Raw genomic sequence first — 25077 nt, forward strand, 5'->3', positions numbered from 1 at the left:
TTGTTCCAGGCAAAGTAAAGGTCAGATTTCATCCTTCTCAAAAGCATAAAGGAAGCGATGAATCTGTAGGTCAAGATGAAAGCACAGTAATAGGGCCAGTACATCTATTAGTCTGGGGAGAGAATAGCACGTTACAGCATAAAAACCCATGTACATACACAGGTATGTACAAAGTCAAGAGAAAAGATCTCTAGCTTGCCCTGTAGAGCAAACCTCCATCATCAAGAGAGCAATTGTATTCTAGGTGGCACACTCCAAAGCATTTATACTAAATACTTACATTCTTTCAGCTCTAGGACCTTGTACTTAAATGAAAAAAACCCCCAGGCTTTTCTACATAGTCATCCTCAGGAGGGAGAAAAAAAAAATAGACACATTAAATTGCCACATGCTCCCTGCTTTGTAAAACCAGAAATAAGATCAAGGGAAACTCAAGGGATGAGATAGCAACTCTTGGGCACGGAAGGAAGAGGCATTCCTGCAATATCACAATTATACAGTGATCTAATATTCTCCATTAGAGAGAATGAAATTAAGACAGATCACTGTGTTTACGGGAGGAGCGGTAGGTCAAATACTTCCCCAGACATGAAAGGAGCAGTAAGGCATGGTCACATCATGTGAGGGCTCTGCTTAACATTCAGCTCTTAGTCAGCATCACATATGACTAAAATTCTTACGAAAAGGCCACAGTTGTATTTAGCTTCAAAGCTGGTTATTGCTACCGTATATTAACACTGTTTTGGTTTGCTTTTTTTTAAAAAAAAAAACAAAACATCAATGCTATCTCCCAGCAAGGCATTCTGATTGGGAGTACTTTAAGTAAAAAAAAAATAAAATAAAAAAAAAAAGAAAACATTTCAAAACATTCATAGATTTACAATATCTACTTTAAGTCTTATATGTAGTTTGTTAAGAACTAAACCTGAACCGAAAAATAAAAAATCATAACCACACATCATTAACAGCACTGTATACAGTATTTCCATGACAATGGCCTATACATTTACCTCACAAAATTACAAAATTATAAGCAAGCCATGCTTGCTTCTTCCTGTATAAAAAGATGGGTAACTTGTTAAAATAAAGTCGCTAGGTAGCAATGCAATTTTCTGAGAAGAGGTAGCAGTACACCAAACCATCATTTAAAATAGGGTAGCAGTCTTAAGCTATGACTAATATTTGATGCATTTCAGGGTTTTCTCCTCTAGTCATCCTTAGTGCAAATACTGCAGATGCAAGGAAAGAGGCATCCCTTAAAATAAATCCAGTTATTTTGGAGACAGGCCTCTTGGTTTGCCTTTTTAAGAGCAGCATTTAGGTGATCAGCAACAGGTCAAGACTCCTGGCTGTCCTCTCCTCCTCTACAGTAAGGAATTACAGGAGGCACAGGGAAACACTAAGGGGCCACAGCAGCGTCTTTTGAGTATGCTTTTCTTACTGTTTCTTTCCAGCAGTCTGCAGTGCAAGGTGAAACGTAGGCCACCATCTTCTGATGATGTTGCTTCAGGAGCGCAGGCTTTCAGCACAGGAAGAGACAGCTATTTACTGACTTAGAATTCAACTGTAATACGTGCTGAACAGAGAGGCATTCAAGCTGTTTAAAAATATACCCACAGTGTACTCCACAACACTTAGTGGTAAGAGATTATCCTCCTAAATCTACAGACAGGAAGATAAGCATTTCCATTTTGATGAGGCGTGAGAGCTCAAAGAATCTTACTCACAGCCTCAGACTGTGGGGCAAATTGCAGGTGCTGGGAGTCCAGCCATCCCGTTACCACTCCGCTGGCTCCTCTGCCCGTCCTGCTCCCAGGCAAACCACAGGGCCAACCTCCAGCTCCATACCCCGCTGCAAGGCTCGGCTGTGGCTCGCTCCTTCACCCTTTACTGGCACAAGCCTTACCTGTTCAGAGGTCTTTACTTCTGGGACTCATCTTGAATTACATCCTCATTTCTACATGTTCTTTTCTCTCTCTCTCCCCAGTTCCACTCTATATATAATTCCTTTATACGACTCTGCTGACTTAATTCACTAATACAGAGAAGAGGGAAAAACAAGTGACTACAATGTGTAGTTTTCTTCCCAGGTTAGTGAATTTAAGTTGTTGGTGAGAGGATGCTACGAGCATCCCAGTAAATGCAAGGGAGGCAACAAAACCAAGCTGGGAGCAGGCAAGTGGGCTGTGGCTGGCCCTTCCGGTAGCAATGAGCCATCAGAGCATTTCAACTGTTTGTTGAACTGCAGGCTACTTTGGGACAGAGCACGCAGAACACTAAAAATAAGCTGGAGACTTTATATTCATTGTGAACGTCAAGAATCTTTCCAAAACTCTGGAGGAGTTTCACCCTTGCTAGCATCAGACTTGAGCATGTTTCCAAACAGAAGCATGTTTCCACACTATGCCCTCCTCCCTCCAATTTAAGTTACCACAACACATTAGCCAAGCACCAAGCCAACAGTGAGTACCTTACATTACCGAGTTATTCCGCAGGTTGCTGTAATTACATTGGCCATATCTATTTGTTTGTTGTTGTTACAACAACCACCACGACCTGCCCCCGCCCCGCTCAGTGTCCTGCTACGATATCAGGACGCCCTTTGGTCCACGTAAAGGTGAATCATCTTATACGTTACCAAATGAGACAACACCATAGAATGCACATTTAAAAATAACCATTTGTAAAAAACAGAAATTTATTGTAAATTTAAAAAACAAACTGAGATTAAGTTTCTTGATAAAAATTATTCACACAGCATTCATGTTGTGATTTTTTAATTTTATTTTTGAAATGAAACCATTGTACATTGTACAAACCATAACTACCGATGGAATAAATAAGTGAAAAATTATACTGCTGTACAACACACACACACACAAATCATAAGATGGAAAACGATTAAGTATTGAAGAAAACAAAATTCTTTACACCTTCTACCAGGCCCTTAGATATAAAGAACATTCCAAAACATGACAATGTTATGTATGAAGATAGCCACCCAAAACCAATATTTTATACTGCCGTGTTGATTATTTTTTTTGTTGTTTTGTAAGTGCCAGCACTTTTTGGAATGTTTTAACAACTACTTTCCCAAGCATAAAAATTCCAAGGAATAGTTCTGCTATAAAATGTTTGGCTGAGTAAATCGTTTATTCGGAAGGCCTTCCCACATGTTCCACAAACTCAGCTAATTTACTTGCTTCTAGTTTCTTTTTTTTTTTCCCTTTTTTTTTCCTTTATTTTTTATTTTTGTATTTATTTGTAACTGAAGCTCCAACATTCAGCATTGTAGCAAGGAAGCACTTCTTGATATTTGCACTATTTCTAAAACATTAGCTGTATGAGAACTTTCAGTCATCTTGAAGAAAATTACATCTCTCCTGCTCCACGTCTCAATGCTTTCAATAAACCCTTTTACAGTGAGTTCATAAAACAAGTTTCTGGTAAGAGATAGGTCCAAGCCAAAAAAAGATGGATTTAGATCTGGTTTCAAACCTCAATTCGATGTTCTGGTTTGGTCCCATCTGTACTTTCTGGCATTTAAATGTGTTTAATCACATCCGTTGGCCCATAAATGTTATCAGGCACTTCAAAAAAAGACTAATAACAGTCTTATACACTATTTTGGATTTCTTCATACCAGATAATGTCAAAGTCTCTTCCCTTAGAGACTGACAATAACAGGTCTAAGGAACCCAAATCTATCTGCTTGTTCAATTGTCTGTTGTCACTAGAATCTCTGGTTAAAAAAAAGTTCTGAATGTATTCTGTATAAGCTGTAAATAAAGCATTACTATTTTAGAAATAAAGCCTCTAGGAATATGGTTATGATGCCTTGTCTTGTAAGCCACAGAACAATGAACAGTTCTGAGCAGAAGCCACAGGAGAGAAAAGGAAGTTTATAATTAAACCTGTTGATGTCAATAATGCCAATAAATGCTTCTATCTAATGAAAAATTTGAGGTATTTTTAGTGCTATTTATATATTTTATTTCTTCCTAAAGTACAGGAATTAGTTTCTAAACGAAAAGTCTATTTACTCCCTTGGAAATGTCTACAAAATTAAAATTAAAAACTTGCTGCGATGCACCTGAAGATAGGGATTAGTAAACATGACTACTTGTCAAAGGTGGCATCAGATTTGTTTTGTTTTATCATTAAAAACAACAAAAAGTTAGTAAATCAAAAATATTTTTAAGTTTGAATCTTTCTAAATTTGCCCATTTAATATATCAATAGAACTTCTCACAAAATATCACTTAAATCTGAATGTAATATACATACAAATCAATCATCATTGACCAGTTATCCACATTTTAGGCATACACACAGTTCAAGAGAGAATTCTACCGTTTCATTGCATATATCGTGCAAATACAGTTTTTGGCTCCTCATTTCCTTATTTTCAGAATGTTAATGGACTTCATGATCAGACCAGAAATCCCAAAAACTTATTAGGGAGCACACTGTTTTCATTAATGGTTTGCAATCAAATTTTATTCAGTTAAAATCCAAAAAGTTTTATTTCAACATAAAGGAAAAGTTCCGAAAGTGAGTGTCATATGTTACTTGGAGTTCAATCCTACAAACATCTTATGGAAGGTCAGTATTGGCTCCCCACTCCTCCCTCCCTTTATTCCCCCCCCCAACTTCCTCACTGTTTTTCATAATAAAGTGGTAATTGCAAATGCAATGCAGTAGTCTAAGTGCAAGCCATTTTCACTATTGGAGAATTCAGAAATAAATAAGCTTCATGAAGAGCTAATTATGAAAATGTATCAACTGGAAGCAATTTCTTTTTTTTTTTTTTCCATTTAAAAAAGTATTTACAGTTCTTAGCTTACAAACTATATGCAACCATTTTCATAGCTGTGAGATCATATTTTAAATTACAAGTTCCATCTCCTACACAAAGCGAAGAAAGACTAAGGGCCCGATCCAGCAATACGTGTGTACGTACGTATGTGCGTGCGTGTACTGAAGTGAAAAATAAGCGGTTCCCAGCGACACCAGGTATTTCTAACTGGGAGCTCACCCTGGAAGTACAGAGCCCGCTGGAAGCTCCGGCCCCCGTGACCTCCTATCAGCAGATGGTTCTGCACTCCTACATGCCAGGAATTTGAAGGGAGTTGCACGTACTTAGTGCCTTTCAATCAAGTTTAGCATAAGCACACTTCAACATAACTGGAAAAGAAGGAACGTTTCTAACAATGATGTAGGGACTACGGAAACAACAAGGCTTATTTACGAGACTGGCTGAAGGAAAAAAAGAAAATCCCAAATACAGTATTAACCTGGAACATAGACGTAAACACCTTATAAAGAAACAGTACAATGAAATCCAGTTCAGTGAAAACATGATATCAAAAAAGACCAATTGAAAATAAATTCATTGTGCATCAATCCCTTTGATCCTATTTATGTACATAGTGGAACTATTCTGTAAAGCAAGTTGTACCCAGTACAGAGATCTGGACCTAATACGTAAGTATTTTAACTGCTGTGTTAGAGTATATATTCAGATCTGGACTACAAATGGTAAACAGATCATGTTAACTTCTGATGAAGTTAAGTATTTAGAAGACCAAATTTACAGTTGCGAATGCCATGCATTCAATAAAAGATCTCCACGATAGCTGCTAAAATAAAATATCAAGCTCCTTTTTCTCCTTGGACTCCAAGAGTGAAAATGGCTTCCTGATCTGTATTTGTTAAAAATTTAAGCACCAGGGATTTCAAAAATCAAAATCAAAACAAAAGCCCCAAACAAAAAAGGAAAAAAATAAAGAAAAAGCCTTACTACATGGCATTATACAAACATAGGCCACTTTGCAAAGGAGACAGTTGCAAAACAACTTTTAAAAGTTAGCACTGTTTTCAGAACACAAGGCACAAAACAAAAGCAGACATCACGCCAGAACAATGAACTTCACATGAAAGCTAATACCTGACCTGTACCATCCTTAAATATCTTACAATGTTAAATAGAGAAATGAAAAAAAAAAAATACAGCAGCAACATAATTGTAATTTTGACTTTAGAAACAGTGCGTAGACCCCTCCTGAGTTGTTTACTCCAACCATTTCAGAGACAGTAACTTAAAAGTTCTCAATGTTTGTTTCACAGGAAAAAGTTTTCAGTGTCTGAGAAGTTAAACCTTTGTTAGGCTTTCTTGGATTTTTGCTTGGTAACTTGAAAAGTTAGGAGTTCTGTCCTCATCCAAGAGAAGATGCTTAAGTAAGGTTGTTCTATAATTAAGCCCACTGATGTACCTTACATAAAAACTGACCAGAAAAATCTATAGTCTAAATCTCTTCAACATTTTGTTGGGAAGCCTCTACTTTCATCTTTTTAGAAGGTGGCACTCCTTCAGAGTCCTTCATGGGAGGGGGGAAAAGAAAAACAACCATGTTATCATTGCACTGAATTTCAGGCCCCATAAACATCAAACAAAAAGCACGAACAAATTCCCCAGTGTGTCATTTGTAAAATACAAAGCACCCCTGGATATGAGAACAACATGACCAAGTGCATTTGCTTCCTGGAATCACTCCTCTGCTTACATCTTACCTCAACATCTTTACACGTTTTGTCGTCTACTGACAAAGGGCAAAATTCTAGTTCCGGGCTAAAAACCACAGTGAATATTTCAAGCACCAGCCTTAATGCACGGTTATGCATGGAATTCCCTCAGCTCCACACTCGACCACAACCCACACCGAGAGCACATGCATTTTTTTCCTGCCGTAGCCAAAGAAATCTCTACAGGACAGAACACGCAAGATTTGGAAAGCACGAAGTGTGCACTGAAAGAAACCAGCCTCCCACATGGAAAACCAATGGCCTGAGTGGTGAGTGCTCTCCCTGAGGATCACAGTGTGAGGGTGATGACGACAAGGATAATTTCTTCCTCCCACCCACCCAGAATTTTTCAGTATGCCAGTGAGTAAACATCCAAACACCTCGTCCACTGAATCTACAAAAATTAACTTTCCTAACTGCTATACGCATTTACTTTTATAGAAGGTATTCTACTTCTGAATGGTCCTCAGAAGGGGCCTGTCCAGTAGGTTAGGTCCATGCAATTTATTAACAGGAAATTTTAATATTCCCTGAAAAAACTAACACAGACTGATTTAGGAAACTGAAAAGTAAATCAGACCAGTCTAGTCTTACTGTTGAAATTATGTGAAATGCAAGAAGCCAATCAAACTCACCACAAAACCAGATACATGTACATTTAATGCTCCACAGCTGCTTTCCTGTCATCACCTTTGGAAATGAGTCTAAATACACAACTGGCCTCCTTACACTTGCTTTTTGATAAAAATAATCTTTTCCAAATTCCAAGTAACTGGGCTTTTGTGCTTAAAGTTACCTGAGAGTTTTTAGATGCCTCCGTAATTATATCATTTTCTCCAGAGGACTGAATTTCTGCTTTCTCTGAACTATTCATGGAATTTTCCATCGAAGACTGTGAATTCTGTTCATCAGAGGTATCTGAAACGTCAAGAAATAATTTCAAACGAACAAATTAAAGCATTCAGCAGGAGCTTTTAGGATGTCTTCTCATTAGCAAATAAACATAAATTTCACCCACAGGTAACCATTAGAGATAACACAATAACAACTGTACGAATATAATGAACTACGCCCAAACTCCAGGCCCACAACCACTGGCTGCTGCCAGAACACCTTCAGCTTCGTGCTGCCAGAAGTGTTCAATTGCCGGACTCAGTCCCTAGAGGGAGCCAAGCTCCCGCACACCCTGCGACACAGAACTATGTCAATTTTATTGGCAAACAAGTTTCAACATAAACTTCGCAAAGGGGCTGACCGAAAGGAAACTTGCTTCAAACCAGAAGTAAAAGGCAGCTACAAGAAGGGCTGGATTGTGGTAACTTTATTCTCTCTCCTTAGCTACAAAGTTTTAGATCCGTTCTTTATCTGAGTCAAAATTCAGCCATATATTTAAAATCCATTTTTCTGCTTGATACTACTTTTAAGATACAATTTAGAAATTCTTAACCATTAAGGTTGTAGGATTTTTAATTCTGGTGTACGCTTATGGAGAAGTCTTCCAGCTTCTTGTAACTCTTACCTGCTTCCAATTCTCATGTTTTGGGGTATTTTGGTTTTGTTGGTTTTTGCTGTTCTCTCTCTCTCTCGAAGCAAGACTTAGAGAGGACTCGGGGTTAAAGCACCCATTCGCTTGAAGAGGGGATGGGGGCACTTAAAATGTCTTTAGAGGTTAAGTATCTCTGGAAGTTTAATACATATGTCCAGAAGCAGACACTCCACAACAACAAAAAATAAACCACCCAAATCCAACCCCCTTTGTTTGTAAAAGGTAGTTATATTTATTTCAGTATCCACATCAAGAATAGTGTAAGGACTGGAACCCATTCTTTCCTTTGCCTCATTTAAAAATCATTTTTGACTTGAATGAATTCTCAGAAGTACGCGGCATGGAGTCAAGTTTTATAGAGTCATCTCTCCACCAGTCCCTGACCCAAGAAACATATACATTTATTCTAGATGAAAAGAAATGCAAGATCAAAAGTTTTTTTGGACAACTTTGGTTAATGAAGATGACATAACCAGCAAGTAATGGATATTTTTGTGGTATACTGTACAAAAAGCATCACAAGCATTTCTGAACGTTTCTCTGACTGAATTCAAGATAAAGTGATGCCTCTGATGAGCAGTCTCAAAGATCGTATTCAGCAAACTCAGACAGAATCACCTTCCTTTCCGTGTCTCACCAGAAAAGCATGTTCATACTGATAAAGAAACAAGTCCCAAGGGTCAGAAGGAATTTCAATTTCAATTTCTGCGGTGTATGTCTCAGCATACATTGCAACTTCAGCTCAGGAGCACTCCGATGTGCTCATCTCCCCATGACAAAATCCCACCTAGAGCAACTTCCACAATGGAGAGCTCACAGCTACTGTCTTCTCTTCCAGTTGCTGCTGACAGCTACCGGCCACTCAAGGCCTGCAATGACTTGTTTGCACAGCAAAATGTTTTGAATGCACCTGTGTGTGTTTGTTTGTTGTTTTGTTGTTTGTTTTTTTTTAATAAGTCCACATTAGACATTGTCCACATTGACAACCCAAACTGTCCCCAAGCTTTAAGGAACCTCCTTGATTTCAGTGTAGTAACATGAGATAGACATACAAGGTCATTAGCCCCGTCCAGCTGAATAATGTCACAATTCCAGCAGTTTGACTGATCATAACACTTTGGTAGATAAATAATGATACAATAAATTTTTAAACACGGCATATAACCAACAGAAAAAAAACCAACATTAATAACGGGTACTTTTTGCCATTACTCCTTCATTTTACAGTAACTGGCTCTGGAACTAATCCAGAGAACTTGGTATGGTTTTCCCCAAACCTAAATTTAGTCAGGGGAGCATGTATGCTATGTAACAACTTCACACAAGCAGGTACAGGTGATATTAGATGCAGGAGTAAATCCTTACCGTTTACCATGACTAAAAATGCTAGCTGAGATTTTTCTTTAAAGGATATGACGTTCTGATTTATTTCAATTTGGTGATGATTCAGTTGTCAAATTTTAATGCCATTTAGCAATGCCAACATTTAACACACTTGACCATTCTGGTATTACCAAGATAAAAGCTCTAAATTTAAATTGGTTAGTGGATCTACCAAGCTAAGAACTAAATCAGGAGGGCATAATTTAATTGCTTTGCTATGGGAAGAATTCTGCAACCAAATCATTAGAAGGGTGTTAAGGACATCTTTTATCTGTTATAATAGGATGAAGAAAGTTATCTTTGCAAGAATATAAATACAGAGCATGTTTCAATTACCCAAAATACCATTTAAAGAACGACATTCAGAACAATCTCTTAAGCCACATGTATTTTTAATCTGTGCACAACTGCACTACAATATTGTAACACTTAAAAAATTAGGGATGGAATTCAGAGCTAACTTTTGAATAAATAACTAGCAGGGTAAGAAAAAAGAAAGCTTACATTGTAGTTTACATAATTAAAAAAATAATTTCAAAGTATCTCACCTCCATTTTACACTAGATAATGAACATTCAGGGATGTACAAAAGTAATACTTTCCAGGATTGTATGATTACACGGTAGCAGCCATTTTAAAGATGACTTAAAATTATTTCTTCTTTCAAGACTGAGATTTTGACAACAATAAGACAAATACTTTGTTTAAGACCCCAAATGTCAATCTGACCTTTCCAGTTGTATGGAAGGATCACCAGTAGGCCAGAGAGTTTATGCCCATTTTCACATAAACGCTGAGAATTCAGAAACCATTTACTTATTTCAAATTGTTATTATTCAGTTCTTAAAATGGATAAGCAAATAAATGATACACTAAAAGATAACATTTTTTGTTTGGCTTACCTTCTGAACCAGGCTGCTCCTTTGCTTCTGTCTGAGTTTCATCAGACTTTACTTCAGTGCCGTCTGCTTGTGTTGCCAAGTTCTGTTCTGGTGCTGGACTTGAATTGCTACTGTTTTCTTGTTTTATTGGAGAAGCATCAGCTATTGAACTCTGGTTGCTATTGTCATCTGTTAACAAAAGAATTAAAACCAAGAAAGTCTGATTTCACAAGATAAAAAACACACCTTAATTCTTCCATATTTTTCCTGTATTATTCCCTGGTAACACATAACACAGTCTAGCTTGTTGGGGATCAAGTCCAAGCATTTAAACCAACACTACATCTAACTTTTTTCCACACCACAATTTTTGCTCTTGCAGCCTACGCTGTAATACAGGAGTTTTCTAGCAGTTACTAAAAATCAGAGAACTTCAACAAAGGTGCTCTAACTAATATTATACAATAAAATCAAGAGTGTTTTACTCAGATCTCTTCCAAAAGAACCCAGATTTTTGTAACATGAGCAAAACAGATCAAACAAAGTCACAGTCTCATTTTATGGTTCATAAAACACAAGGCTAATTAAGTGTTCGTGCTGCAGATTTACAAATACCCATCACTACAATGTTCAGGTGAGCAGATAGTTTTTGAAGTGTGTCCTGAAGGTCAGAAAAAAAAAAAAAAACCCACAAAAAAATCCCCCAAAAAACCCAAAAAAACCCTCAAGGTAAAACTTAACATCCAGTCCCAACATCGTTAGTTTCTAAGTGATAATTGTCCAGAATATTGTCTAGTCTCCAAATACTTGGATCACTGTAACTTTCTGCAGCACAGACCGTGTCTCTGTAGTTAAAAGAAAATATTCTGCCTATACCCCCTTCCTGTGAAAACCAATGACAGTGGTTTAAGTATCTCAGCTAATACTTTACGGATAGCAGCAGGGTGCAACTTCCTGTAATGTTTAAGCCAGTCCAACAACCATGGGGAACCAAAAGGGAAGCTCCTGCTCCCTAAAGAAAACTAACCCAGCAAAACATTATTAAATTACTAGCATGCAAGCTGATCCACCTCCCTCTGCATCTATACAATCATTACATCCAAAGCACTTCACAAACACATAGCTGGTGACAGGACCATCTCTTTTCAGAGCAGCTTGAAGTCAGATCAGATTAAGTTTATTGTGAATTCATACAGTATGGCTTAAAAACCCAAGTGATATACGATAAAAAACTAACCAGTATATTCACCTCATAGCTGGGAGAAACAAGACTTAAGAAAATTAAATGATCTGACCAAGGCAAAAGCTCAGAAGTTCGAAACGGATGAAAAATTAATCCAGATCTATGAAAACCCTGCTCAGTCCTTTAATTGCAAGACCATACTCGCTGTGAACACTGCAAAAACCAACCAGGAGGTAATACAAATGCAAATAAAACTGAAATGAAAAATTTACAGCCCACTAAAAAGCGATCCCCTCTTATCAGCTCAAACAGTGCTGCATTCTCAGCCATAATTGTTATCCAAACACCTAGAAGGTAAAAAATTGAAACAGCTGAGCTGTGCAAGATCCTCTCTAATAAACAGCAGGTTAACACTCAACAGTTCACACCTTAAAAAAAAAAACAAACAAAAAAACACTAAAAAAAATTGACCTAACAGTGCCTGACTGGCAAGCAAAAAAATGATGTTTCCTTAACCAGTTAATTTCATCAAGCTGAAGCAGAAGGAAGACACCAGAGAACCAGAGTTCACTTTCTTGACTCTTGCAGAATTCTTTTGACCTGCATGACCTATAGAGTTAAAAAGTACAAAACCAGCACAAATTACAGCAGGTGCCACTGAAGTTTTGGGGGTGTCTTTTGGTTCTCCAAGCAGCAAACTTGACAGAGTCACTACTTCACCTGAGTATAGTATTTTGAATGATACATATTTTTATTTTCATATTTAGCTCCACTAACAATTTTTTCCCAGCACACAGCCCTACCTAATAAAAATGGTATTTAAACAACTGTTAATACATCCACAGAAGAGAAGTCCAAGGTACCAAATGAGTATCTAATCCTGGTTTCACTTTTACTCAATGATGATGTCCATACATCTGAGCAATGGAGAATCTGACACTGTAAGCTTATACTTTCATAGCAGTGTAATAGGGTAACTGGGGCTGACCTTCTCCCACTCACCATGCATGTCCATCATCCCTGGAGAGGAGCTGTTCTCTGGAGTGGTCACTTCAGAGCCACATTTTTCATCTTTGCCTTTTTTCTTATTCTTATTTTTCTGAAAAACAAAAGGTACCACAAACAAATGAGACTATCACCATGAAGAGAAATCCATGTTGCAACATAAAACCCTTCCCACTCATTACTTCTGTAAGCATCTCTCTTAATTTCAAGTGAGAAATAAAGCCAATGTAATAATAACTGACATTATCAATAATGCATTAGTCCCAATAACTGCAGGACTGGTTTTCTAATTGTATTCTTCATGACACAAAACACCAGAAATTCTAGTAACGGTTAGCACTTAAACGTATTTTTCATCTTCAAACAACTGCACAATTTTTTTAAAAAGTACAAAAGTTTCCAGTAATACCCCTCATTCTACAAACAGGGAATCTGAAGCACAATGATTAAATGGTTTGCTGAAAATGAGTCGGAGAACTTGGGAGGTGCTGGCTGCTAACTTTGTACTCAGTCCAAAGAGCTACAAAAGCAAGGTGAAAAGAATCTCTGCTACGCCGGGGAAAGGGAAGAACATCGCTGATCAGAGGCAGGGCTAAGATTCATGAAACTACCCTATTTCTGAGCTCGTAACTCTGCTCACTGTATGGTTTACGCATATCAACACACTGCTACAAAACTCAATACATTCTCCCTTCCATATCAGAAAGCTTGTAGAATACACTTAGACAATATGCATGCATGCACAACAGGAATGGTAACAGATCTAGAATTTTAACACTAAAGAGACAGCTTTTTACCTCTTTCTCAATGACCAACACTGCAGAGACCTCCTCCTTCTCTACAACTAATGCTGTTTCTTCATTAAAACTAAAAGATGGATTAAGAAAAATCAGATTGGCCTAAAACAAAGAGCATAAGCAAGACAGTCCTACATGAACAATAGGTCACAACATGCTCATGACCAAACAACAGTATGGACTGCAAGCATTAAAACAAAGGAAGAGACAGTAGCATCCATCACGTGGAAAATCTGCGTCTGCTAAGGGATGCAGCATTTTCAATTAAGAGGTGACGTAATCAGTCTCATAGGAGAAAGAGCCAGCTGCACTGCTTTTGGAGGATCCTGCATGCCTGCTGAGAAGACAATTAAAAGCCTGACTCTAAGGAAGAATGCTCAGCAACCCATCCGTTCGGATAAGGCAGTGTCCTCCGACGAGGGAAGAAACTAAAACCACAATCAAATATTGTCTGAGACTGCAGAAGAAATTCAACAAGTGATACCTGGAAGGACTTTTCCCTCTATTTTAAACAGATTATTAAGCTTATTTTTAAATTGTATTTTTACTTCAGACCAGACAGATTTTATTCCCTAATACGTGAAATAGAGCACATGGATTTTACTTTTGCAAAATGAAAGTTCAGAGGGGACATAATCTCTGTTAGGTTTGGTGTTGTTTTTTTTAAAGGTAAAAAGGACACTTCTCCCAGAAGAGAAATATTGAAAAATGACTGCAAGCAATTTAAGCTGAAAAGGTTTTTTTTTTTTTAAAAAGGTTTAACCATCAAAGTGGTGAGGTTCTACAACAGCCTTCTAAAACTAGTAGGAGGAAAGAGCCTAGCTAATTCTAGTTCAAAGAAATGTCAAAGGGTCTTAGGAACAACGAGGCGGGGGGGGAAGTAATCTAATCTGTGTTCACTAAAATCAAAGACAACTTTTATTTGAAAAATGAAGCAGTAAAAAAGACCCCATTCTCCTATTCTAGTGAAGCAAGTATACTATCTGCTCCTTCCCAGGTGGATGAAATTGGATATAAAAGGATGTCCACAACAAAATTAAATAGCCAAGATGACCCCTACCTAATATTTATTTTTAAAATATATACACTTATTTTAATTGTGAGAACTTCCAGAGCAAAAAGACAGAAACCTTATGACATCAAGCCTGCAACAACTGCAGCTGCACAACGGCCTCTACTTGTAATGAACAGAATGTGACTGCGGGACGCTAAAGTAACTTGTCTTGAACAAGTGTCCCAATTTAAGCAAATCTGGAGCCTAAACCTAAAGATGATGGCTCAAAGAATATAATTAAACTCTGCACATAGAGACTGTTATATAAACCCATTCTTCTTAACAGAGAATCTGACTTGAGGTACCAGTCACCTTGAAAATTCATTCAGAAATTCACTAAAAATTCTGTTTCAAAGTTCCATGGTACCCATCATGCAGGCATACCTTAACTGTGGGAAAACAATTTTCAGAAGCCATGAGCCTAAATATCCTAAATCTCTCACACACACATAAATAGCACAGCTTTCCCTCCCCTTGTATTACAAATGATAAAATCAAGACCAAACATTTGACAACTAGAAAGAATGAACAAGTTTCTGTAAAGAAACCAAGAAAGGTTGCCCAATTCACAAGGGGTTACTTCACAGAGATGCTGCTCAAGCACTGGAAGGATACAAGAGGCTTACCACAACTCTGACAGTCACGGAAATCTGTGGTACAACCAAAGGTACAGAAATAAACAAACTCAGTTAAAACAACACCAATCAAAAATAGGTCTTGAATTTGGTCTTTAAATAAGACAAGATCATGATATTGTCTTGTCTGAAAAACCATCATTTTACACATTTATTAACATAGTAGTTTTCTTCCAGATAGGTCTTAACTTGTATTTCAAATAAAGTAAAAGCACATGACAGCCCAAGGAGGAAGTACCAAACTAAGGTCATATATTCTATCATATCATTAATTTACTCTGGTACCATGGATTAGTCTTCTCTCTAGAACAATATTTCATTTTATTAAATGAGCGCAATGTTCATTTTGAAAAACAATTTGTAAGCCCTATCAACTTTGATTTTTACACTTACTTTTATGCCACATGATTGTGTCATGGCACATGAATGGCGCACAGTAAGAATGTAAACATGATTCATACACAAAACACTCATCAAGAGAAAACACACATTACAATAGAAGCATGCCTGCTGTATCGCTTGGGCTGGCCATCTTAATACAACTGATCTCAGTTCCACCGGATTTTTCTACCCTTACTTCAGTGTTTTGCACGTATATTTGAGCAAAACAGCAGCGATGCAAAGACAGAATACATTCTCTGCACAGTTCCAAACCAGCTACTTTCCTTTAAAGCATCAGGCAGAAAGAGGGGAAAAAGTAATGGATGTTTCAGCTTTCCCTCCCCGCTTCCCAATTATTATGATAAGAGAAAGGTTTCAAAGATCAGTTTCAAGCCGACTGTTTAACAGTTATCTGAGAATTGATCCAAGTCAACTCAGGGAAGGCTGCCACCCACTGAAGCATCAACATCACTTTGTGTAGAGATCAGCATCTCCCGAGAGCTCTTCTAGTCAAACAGTTGCAAGACCCACACCAGTCTTAGCTTAAAGGCTCAAAGAATAACGAGCATATTACTTTCAACTTTCCCTGAACACGACGTTTCCTTGAACATCTTGAAAAAAGCAAGACATCCGCAGGATACTTACATCATCGACTTTAGGCTCTGTTACTGGTACCCATTTGTAAATCCTTAGGGATGTGTCGCCAACTGTCACCCACTTCTTCTCCCTATAAAATTACAATGCAGGAGAAGTTAAAGTTAAACTTCAGATTCAAAAGAAAGTGATCTACTATTGTAAGTTGTCAAGGATTTAAATAGGCTATTAAGTAGGATGATCTCTATTACATCGTCTTTAGCACTGCATTGTGCAAATTGTTCTTTGCATTTCACAAACTTGTTAGAGCACTGCTAACCTCCAGATTTCTCAGGGCTGTTACTTGACTGGGTGAGTAACTGCAGTAGCAGTAATAAGATCCAGATTAAAGATACAGTTAAGAACAGCTATTGAAATGCAGATTTAATGCCTACAATTTTCACTTAAGTTTCTAGAGAGCAGAAGAGGTTTTAGACAGACCAGCATGTTTTGATTGTCATGAAGCTGTTTAATGGTATTAGAAATCTAAATGCTTTTTGACCATTTGAGGTTTATTTTTGGGCAGAAATTTGCTGCTAGCAATTTAACATTCACTCAACACTCCTGTCAGACAGCTCTGAAATTCCAGCCTCAGAACCAACAGCCTTATTGGTAGCAATTATGTACCGTGATGCAGAATTCAGACTCTGGAGAGCCTAGCCCTCTTGGAAAGGAAAGGCTGAGGCTATCGGAGAGGGGAAAAGCATAACCTACGGCACTCTGTGCAGACCCCCACCAGCCAGCCATGAAGTCGTGACATTGACAAATTGTGAAGGGAATCTGGCTGGAGGGCGTCGCTACATTAGGGAGTCACAGAGCGCGGAGATGGAAAGGATGCTGAACGCTTAGTGAAGGGATGAATTCCTTGAGCTCTTTACAGCAGAATATTAAAAGAAGGTCCACAATGCCAGAGAAATTTCATCACATTTCTGTGATCAGTTTTCAGGTCACAGATTACCACTGCTGGTTCTTGCGTTTGCAATATAGCTCTGCAAATGGATCGATTAAAAGTTAACAACAAAGACCAATTCCATTAAATATTCAGGAACATCTGAAATTAATTTGGCATGAGATCTCAAGTATTTTTCTTTTTTAAAACCACATTTTTAAATAATAGATTTGGGATCCAGTTAGAGATTTATTTTTTAAAAAAATGTTCTTTGCAGGATGGGAGAAGCTGGATGTGACTCCAAATATATATATGTGATAGCTCCATTTTTAGAAAGTGCTTCCAGAATCAAAAGCAGCCACATTGTACAAATGCCACAAACATCCTCCTGACTATTTGTTTTAGCTACTAAAGCCAATCTTATTTGTTTTCTCTTTAGGGGAGACACTTTCCTGTTTTTTAAAAGAAAAGCTATATACGGCAATTTGATACGTTTTGGATCTGTCCACAAGGATATTTTAATTAAAGTACAAAACTATTTCAGATTAATATCTTTCCTACTGTTATTCCTGGAGCTCAATGGGTTTAGATGCATCCATTTGGGTACGCTAGATGGCTAAAATATGTCAAAACCCAGTTTTACACTAATTTGGAGCTCTGCTGCTAGATATGATAAAAATGACAGTGAGGATGAGGGCATGTCAATAATGAGAGCATACTTAATTGTGAAGTGATGATCATGATATATTTATATTTTTTTCAAGGATACAAGACAAACTAAACTTACTTCTACTTAGGAAAACCTTTGAAATTATGGCAATAAAACCAGCTGGGGTTTTGTTCTGGGTGTGGGGAGAGGTGAATAAATGCTTTAAAAAAAAAAAAAAAAAAATCAAGATTTTAGTCTTTTCCTACAGCAAAATATTACTTAGAGATGCTGCACTGGAAAACCAAAAGTTCAAGATACCTGTTAGCATCTCAAAGCAGCCTCACACAGCATCTTCACTGGACAGACTGTAGAACACAGGAGGAAACCTATATTAGTAACTTTTTCCTTCTAGTATTAAAGTTAGCCCTGACATTTTAATTCTTTTGAGCTTCTTTACGACTTTAAGTTTTGATAACCCTCAGCTATAGGGATTCTTTTACTGAATTCAATACATAGTAATTCAGACAACAATGGGAATAAGGATATTTTGTGATGGAAGTACACCAACATCCCAGTCCTGCAAACACTTATGGCTAAAAAGAAAACCCAACATCACACTGCTATTATTCAATTATTTTACATGTGTAATCATTTACAATATTGAAGGTTTAAGACCATAAAAGAAAAAAGAAGACAACCTCCCCTAAAACTTAATGAAATCATTGGCAGCACAAACACAAATTTGTCAACAGAGAAACATAATGACTTTCAGACATTTAAGATCAACAGGGTAAAATAACTTCAGGATTTAAGGTGTTTATTGCAAATAAGGCTTTCAATATTACGTGTAATACTTACTGCCTTTCCATTTCAAACCAAAATCCAAACCCAACAAACAAACAACAAAACAATTCCCAAACCCCCAAAACCACTTCTACTCTAAACACTCACTTTTTTGTGCAGACACCATCTCAAACCACTGATCAAGGACTTTCCTTTTCATTTAGTTAGAATTGACAATTTGCTGATGCTGCCCATTACAATAAGTTTGCTAAATGCTGCACAAACTACAAAATATTCTCACTGACCAAGTGCTGAAGTAGGAATGAGGATTTAATCAACTCCTGTGCCCATTCTATTGTGAAACCGTAAGTAGTTTCTCCACATTTTCCTGTCTGTAAAATGGATCTGCTGTTGAACCCACTCATCCTGAGACCCTGAGCAGAATTCCACCACCTTTGTTAAACAATCACTAGGCGATATTTTTTATTGCACCATCCCCTGTTATACTATATAGGTTCATCTCTATATTGACTGGTGGATTGGAAAAGGTGGTTGATGGAATACCATCAACCTGAGAGTTAATTGGGCTACAAAGATGGCAATTGCCAATTTTACTTGCCCATGTCTAGCTGACAAACTCCATAGCTTTACTAAAAGACATTTTTTTCTGGTTTTAAACCTCTCCTGCTCTTCCATGAATGACTCAGGAGTTAACATTGGAAAATGGCAAAATTTAAAATATATACAAGAATATTTTTTTCTTTTCATTTTCCACACTGAAAAATACCTTAAATATTTTAGTTACAGTAAATTCAGAAACTAATCAATGCAACAGAAACAAACCCTTACATTTACCTGAAATTGTGTTAAAGCATTTTTAAATTCTGAACCGCATCTGCACAGCATTTAAAGGACAGCCAACGATACGTTGGGTAAGCATTAGTATCAACACTTCTTTAGTGCTTATGCCTGAGGCATACTAATGTCCTAGAACTTCCATAATTATATACTCAATTCCCCATTCTAAATAGTCCAAGACTCTTAAATGTATTTATATTTTGCCTATTAACACTAAAGCTCCGAAGATGAGTATCAAATTCCATGTATAAAAGTAATATACTGGTGAGCAAATGCAACAGTGTATATTACACTTATACATAAAGTGTCAAGGCAGCTTCTGCAGCAGCAATGCGTGCTAGAAACATTGGATGGCACAGAAAACAGAAAGCCTTTACTGCCAATATATTACCATTCAAGAAAAGGCTTTCACACTTGTTTGGCTTTTTACCGTGACTATCATTTATCACAGTGATCTGTATTTACACAAGGATTTGCACCCACATACCCCATCTTCTGTTGATGATCACGAAGTGACGTCATAATGCTGAATTTATCACATCACACTCACTTGCATTGCAACAGAGTTTGGTGAAAATCACAGAATTATGACCTCCCTGTGGGATCAAGCAAAGGAGAAAGGGGAATGGGAAAGAAAATGCCATTATTATACACAAAAAGTGCTGAAAGGTGCACAAAAAAAGATTTTTTTGACACGTAGGCTTGCTTTTCAGAGCACACCTATTGCTATGTAGATGTTTGTCCAGTGACTAACGTGAACTAGCCCCAAATATACATGCTGTTTCTTGACCACAATACAATAAAATACCATGTAGCATGAATGGACAAAGACTAATGGTTAAGGACACCTTCTCTCTGAGCTTATCTAAATACGGTACATTGTAAGAGTCCCCTTTAACTTACACGGGCCAGCATGGTTTTAAGCAAATTCTGCTACGTTCCACATTGCAACAAGCATCTTTTTTTTTTTTTTTTTTTTTTTTTTTACAGTAAAGGGAAACATGTCTCATACATGACAAAACTCTACCTTTTACACCCAACTTCCACTGAAGTCAGAGAGCACATCATGGCTCAAAAAGAAATAATCATGAGCTAGGAAAAAACATATCATAACTGAAGCATGGTAAGAGCATGTTTGGGCCACTACAGCACTTCAGAACAGTTCCTGCACATACACGGGGTACTTCTACTTCAACTGCCACTACCTGAACTACAGTCTTAGCAGGAAACCAAACACAGCCAATGTAGCCAGACTAAACGAGGGTGGCAATCCGGTAGTAGCAGTCTTTTTCCAAAGACATCATGTTAAGAAGCTCTATGTCATAACTACTTTTCAGAGTAAAAGCCTATTTTAAGAAGGAAGCATGAGCAGCAAAACCTGCAGAAGCTCAATCTCAAAGCATTACATACCACACAAAAATATTTTAGCAAGTATGAATGGAGACAGTGAGCAGAAAAGCTACAGCAGCATTGTCTAGAAATTCTCCTCTAACTAGCCACAGCTAGTGGGGATCACCCCAACCAATGGTAGCGGGTAACACTGCCCGTGGTGACTTCGCTCCTCAACTTTTAACACAACATGCTTTGTTTTAGGCCACATCCCAAGTCATGTCTGGCTCTACGGCCAATTCCCTGCCATAACAAATGCTTAGCGCTTTCTGGAAGTACTTCCATCATTTGTCCAGGTTCACTTCTTCTTCATAAGGTGCTATTGGTATCCCTGGATCAGGGCTTTGATGGGTCAGAAAAAGGTCAAAGGACTTCTGCAAAGATACTGTAATTCAAAGACAAGGCAACACAATGAGATTTCCTCATTCCTGGTGCATTCTCTAAATCAGGGTAACTATCCCCCATCAGCCACACCATACCTCCATCCTTAATTGTTTGCACAGTTGTCCAAAAGCTCAGCAGTGCTGCGTACCCGTGCAAATTATTTCACTGCCTCCCAAGACGTCCTACCACTTATGCTTGCCTCCTGACCATTACTTGTCTTTAGTAAATGTCTGCATTTTCTTTCTTTCATCTAATAAATCAAACTTTTAAAAACAAGAGTGTTTCCAGTATTTTTCTAATGCTGGTTAAGGGCACAATAGATTTTGCCTCTCTCTTCTAGAGAGCCCCTTTAGAATCTACACATACCCATTAATCTTTAAAGACAAAAATCAATCTCATGTCTTTCACAATTCATTGAGATAAATTTATCTCAGAGGATTTTTTAAAATAGACTGAAATAAAAATTTTAAGTACTGTTAAAAAAAATAAAACTACTCTCAGCCATAGAAGTTTAACATTTCTACCACACAAATACAACACAACCGTATATTCTGTAAGACACATGCTATGTGTTTTCTAAGATAGATGCTCATTCATGAGAGTGGTTTAAACAAAGGAGATATGGTTATATTAATCACAAGATAAAAATGCAACAACTTCACTGTTTACTACTAAGTTCCAGTAATACCAGAAGCGTTAGGCACTTTACAAACACACATAAAGATAGGGCACCTGCATCAAGGACTCATTGTCTAAGAACGCTAATTTTCTAAGGAACAAAGTCTGCACTGATGGAAACTGCTTTCCAGTAGGCACGTTCATTGATGTGGCAGTACAGGCATTCAGTAATACTGCACAGAAAGGCTGCTGCACACCTCCACAGATCGATAAACCTTTGGGCAGCACGCACCCGTCCGCTCGGAAGAGTTCACAGCTCGGTCTGCCTCGCTACTCATCCTCAGCACACAGCACTCCAAGCACATAAGTCTCAGAAAACTCTGTTCTATGCTGGATGCAAGGTATTTTATTCTTCAGTGGCTGCATTTCCACAGAAGAGCTGTGGATGGCAACAAATTGCTCCTATTATGCAAATAAAAACTGCACACTTGGAAATTGCCTATGTGGCTCTTCTGAAGATGCAGGAATTGCTAGTGTGCAAAGTTCAATTTAACAAGCCAAGTCTTCTCAAAACATTTAAACCACAAGACACAGAATCTCTCTTTCTAACTCCCCACTGTACTTGACTGCATGTAGGGGGGAATCATGAGATTCACCTTCAAATTATGATTCCTTTACAAATAAGAAGACTGGTTTATGTAAATACTTGTGAGATGCACACACAAAAAGCCATATGAATACTCCTGATGTAATCAAAAGAAACATTACATGATCCTGTACAGGAACCCTTTAAAGCAAGTTGTCTCTCATGAGGGTTACAACGTACAAAATGTATTTATACGGTAAGATTTCTGTTTTACAGAGGAAGCCATAGCAGCTGACATTATGGCAGAGAGCCCTTGCCAAGACAAAAAAAAAAAAACAAAAATTAGACATTTTGCTGAATGGCCAAGTTTCTGCCTCTACTCCTCTCTGAAATCCACAAACTAGGATTCAAGGGAAGTACGCTGCACTCATGAATGAAATACCTACAGACAAAACAGTCCCACACATCCAACAATGCTGCTGTTGGAACAAAAGTCCTGTCACACCGCTATACATGGTTCTGACCCTTCAAAGCTGGCCCACGAGTCAGCAAACAGCACTTAAAAACACCACCCGAGTAGAAGAGAGTTCCTGAAACCAACCGAACTGCGGTGCTCAGGCTGTTCCGGCTCCCTACACAATGGCTGGATTCTTTGAAATCCCCATCTCGTGCCCTGCGTTATTGGACACACGTCCCGATTCTTTGTCCGGCTCAAGCCAACGGGGCCATTCATCTGCTCAAGGCCATTTAAATGCAACAATCCACTTCACCAGAATAACGAACACATTTAATTCCGTATTTCGCTTTTCTTTTAATGAAAGTGAAGCGTTAGCTGTGGATTGCAATAGAAGTGCCCCCTTATTTTACCAGGTTCAAAAAAAGCTGAGTTATGCAGATTAATACTAACCCAAGGGATTTCCCAGCGGATTTAAAATATTTAAAGAAAGTATTTTAAGATACATGCACAAAGACTACTGAACAGTCAACTTGGTGGAAGAAAGACATTCCCCCTCGAGTCACACTGGTACTGCTCTTTATCCCATCCGAAAACCCTGGACCGACTGTGCAGAACATCGCAGTGACTGTTTTACTGTATTGTTTAAACACCTCGTGTTGATTTTCCCCTAACAAAAGCAGAAAAAAAAAAAAAAACGACGACAAAAACGGGAAAATGCCAAAACACGTTCACGGCCTAACAAAAGGGAATTATTTCACTAGGGGTACAACCTTTAATTATATAATTTAAAACAAATTCCAGCGGCAATTAGGCGCTCTCTCCTGCACCGCTCGGGGTTTACAACCGCCGGAGCGCCTGTGGGAGACGATCCCGCTTACGTGCGAACCTCGGGAACTTGAAAGGTGAGGTAATTTCATAAAAAATAAACTCTTGGGCGCTTTATGGGGGCATTTTTAATGCTTTTTAAAAAAATAAAAATAAACTTCCTTGAGCTCTAGTTCCACACAGACCCGGCGGGGCTCCCCCAGGCCCGCTCCTCGGGGCCCTTTGTAGGGGAGGGCGGCGGGAGGAGCCGGGCCCGACCCGGCGCCCGACCCGGCCCGGGATCCGCGGTGCGGCGGTCCGGGGGTCGGCGGGGAGCGGCGGGGGTCGACGGGGGGGGGTAAGGGGGGGCTCGGCCGCACAATGGAGCCGCCTCTCGCCCTCACACGCCGCCGCCGCCTTCATGTGACTCGCAGGAGCGAAATGGCTTCTGGGTGCCGCCGGCTCCCCGCCCCCCGCGGCCGCCCGGCGGGCTCCGGCCCCGTGACGGGACACCGCGGGGGGCGAGGGGGAAACGGCGGGGGGTGCGGGAGCGGGCGCGGGGTCCCGGCGCGGCGCGGCCCGCTCACCATTTGCGCACTTTCTCGATGGCCGCCATCACCCGTTTGATATCATCCTTCGCCCGGCTCCGGGTCTCGGCCCGCACCGACCGGCCCGACATGTTGCTGAGGGGGCGGCGGCGGCGGCCTCAGCGGAGAATGCGGCGCTCGAGCGCTGACTCGCGGCGTCCGTCCGTCCGTCGGTGGGTCAGTCCGTCCGCACAATGCTCCCTCCGCTCGGCGCGGCGCGGCGCGGCTGGGCTCGGCGCGGCTCGGCTCCGCCCGCCCGCCGGGGCCCGCGCACTGCGCACGCGCACCGCGCCGCCGCCGGCAGCCCGCGCGCGCGCGCGCGCGGGGCTGAGGCGGCGGGGGGGGGGGGGGCAGGGAGGGGCCGGGGCGCGGGACGGGCTCCGTGAGGGGATGGTGGGCGCTGTGAGGGGAGAGCTTGGGCCTGGGAGGGGACGGCGGGCGCCCGTGAAGGGAGAGTCTGGCCCCGTGAAGGGACGGCGGGCGCCCGTGAGTGGAGAGTTTGGGCTCGGAGGGGACAGCGGGCGCTGTGACGGGAGTGTTTGGGCCCGCGTCTCTCCGCAGCAGCTCCGCCGGTGACGAGACATCCGACCCGCTGGCCTTCGGCTCGGTGCGCGGATGGCGGAGCAGAGCCCCGCTGCCGGGCAGCTGGCTCGGGAGTGACACCGTTCCAGCCCCTGTGCAAGTAGCTGTGACAGTGTTGCGGACCTTGGGCGTGGGGGATTGGCAATGCTTCCTGTTAAGCAAAACATCTGCTTAATACAACGGTTAAAACACAACGCTTAATAAATCCATAGTGTGCAGATTGATTATTTTTTTTTTTCTCCAGTGCTTGTAAGGTTTCTCAGCTGCATAAAATAATTCCAGTAATTTCCGTGGAATCAGGCTGGTTTTAAGTAATAGAAAATCTGCTCCGACACGGATTCATGGAAGTCCATGAACATCTCAGTAAATCAGAGTTCCAGGCGAAGCAGTGCGATGTAGAAAATGTCA

At 39.6% G+C, this 25077-nt stretch overlaps 1 protein-coding gene across 2 annotated transcripts; it reads right to left on the reverse strand.

Moving 5' to 3' along the window:
• Positions 1 to 2760: 2760 nt before the first annotated feature.
• On the reverse strand, positions 2761 to 24339 carry BCL7A (BAF chromatin remodeling complex subunit BCL7A). Of its 2 annotated transcripts, XM_054219733.1 has the most exons (7): positions 24088 to 24339; positions 19750 to 19858; positions 16096 to 16177; positions 12581 to 12677; positions 10417 to 10584; positions 7382 to 7503; positions 2761 to 6380 (listed from the first exon to the last, which is right to left on the reverse strand). In XM_054219733.1, the coding sequence occupies exons 2-7, from the start codon at positions 19782 to 19784 to the stop codon at positions 6309 to 6311; spliced, it is 576 nt and encodes a 191-aa protein (XP_054075708.1). In that variant the 5' UTR covers positions 19785 to 19858; positions 24088 to 24339; the 3' UTR covers positions 2761 to 6308. The 2 variants fall into 2 exon arrangements, with proteins under 2 accessions (XP_054075708.1, XP_054075707.1); XM_054219732.1 differs by lacking the exon at positions 19750 to 19858.
• Between the last annotated feature and the right edge of the window lie 738 nt (positions 24340 to 25077).

This window comes from Rissa tridactyla, chromosome 13, assembly GCF_028500815.1.
Source record: "Rissa tridactyla isolate bRisTri1 chromosome 13, bRisTri1.patW.cur.20221130, whole genome shotgun sequence".
NCBI lineage: Eukaryota > Metazoa > Chordata > Aves > Charadriiformes > Laridae > Rissa > Rissa tridactyla.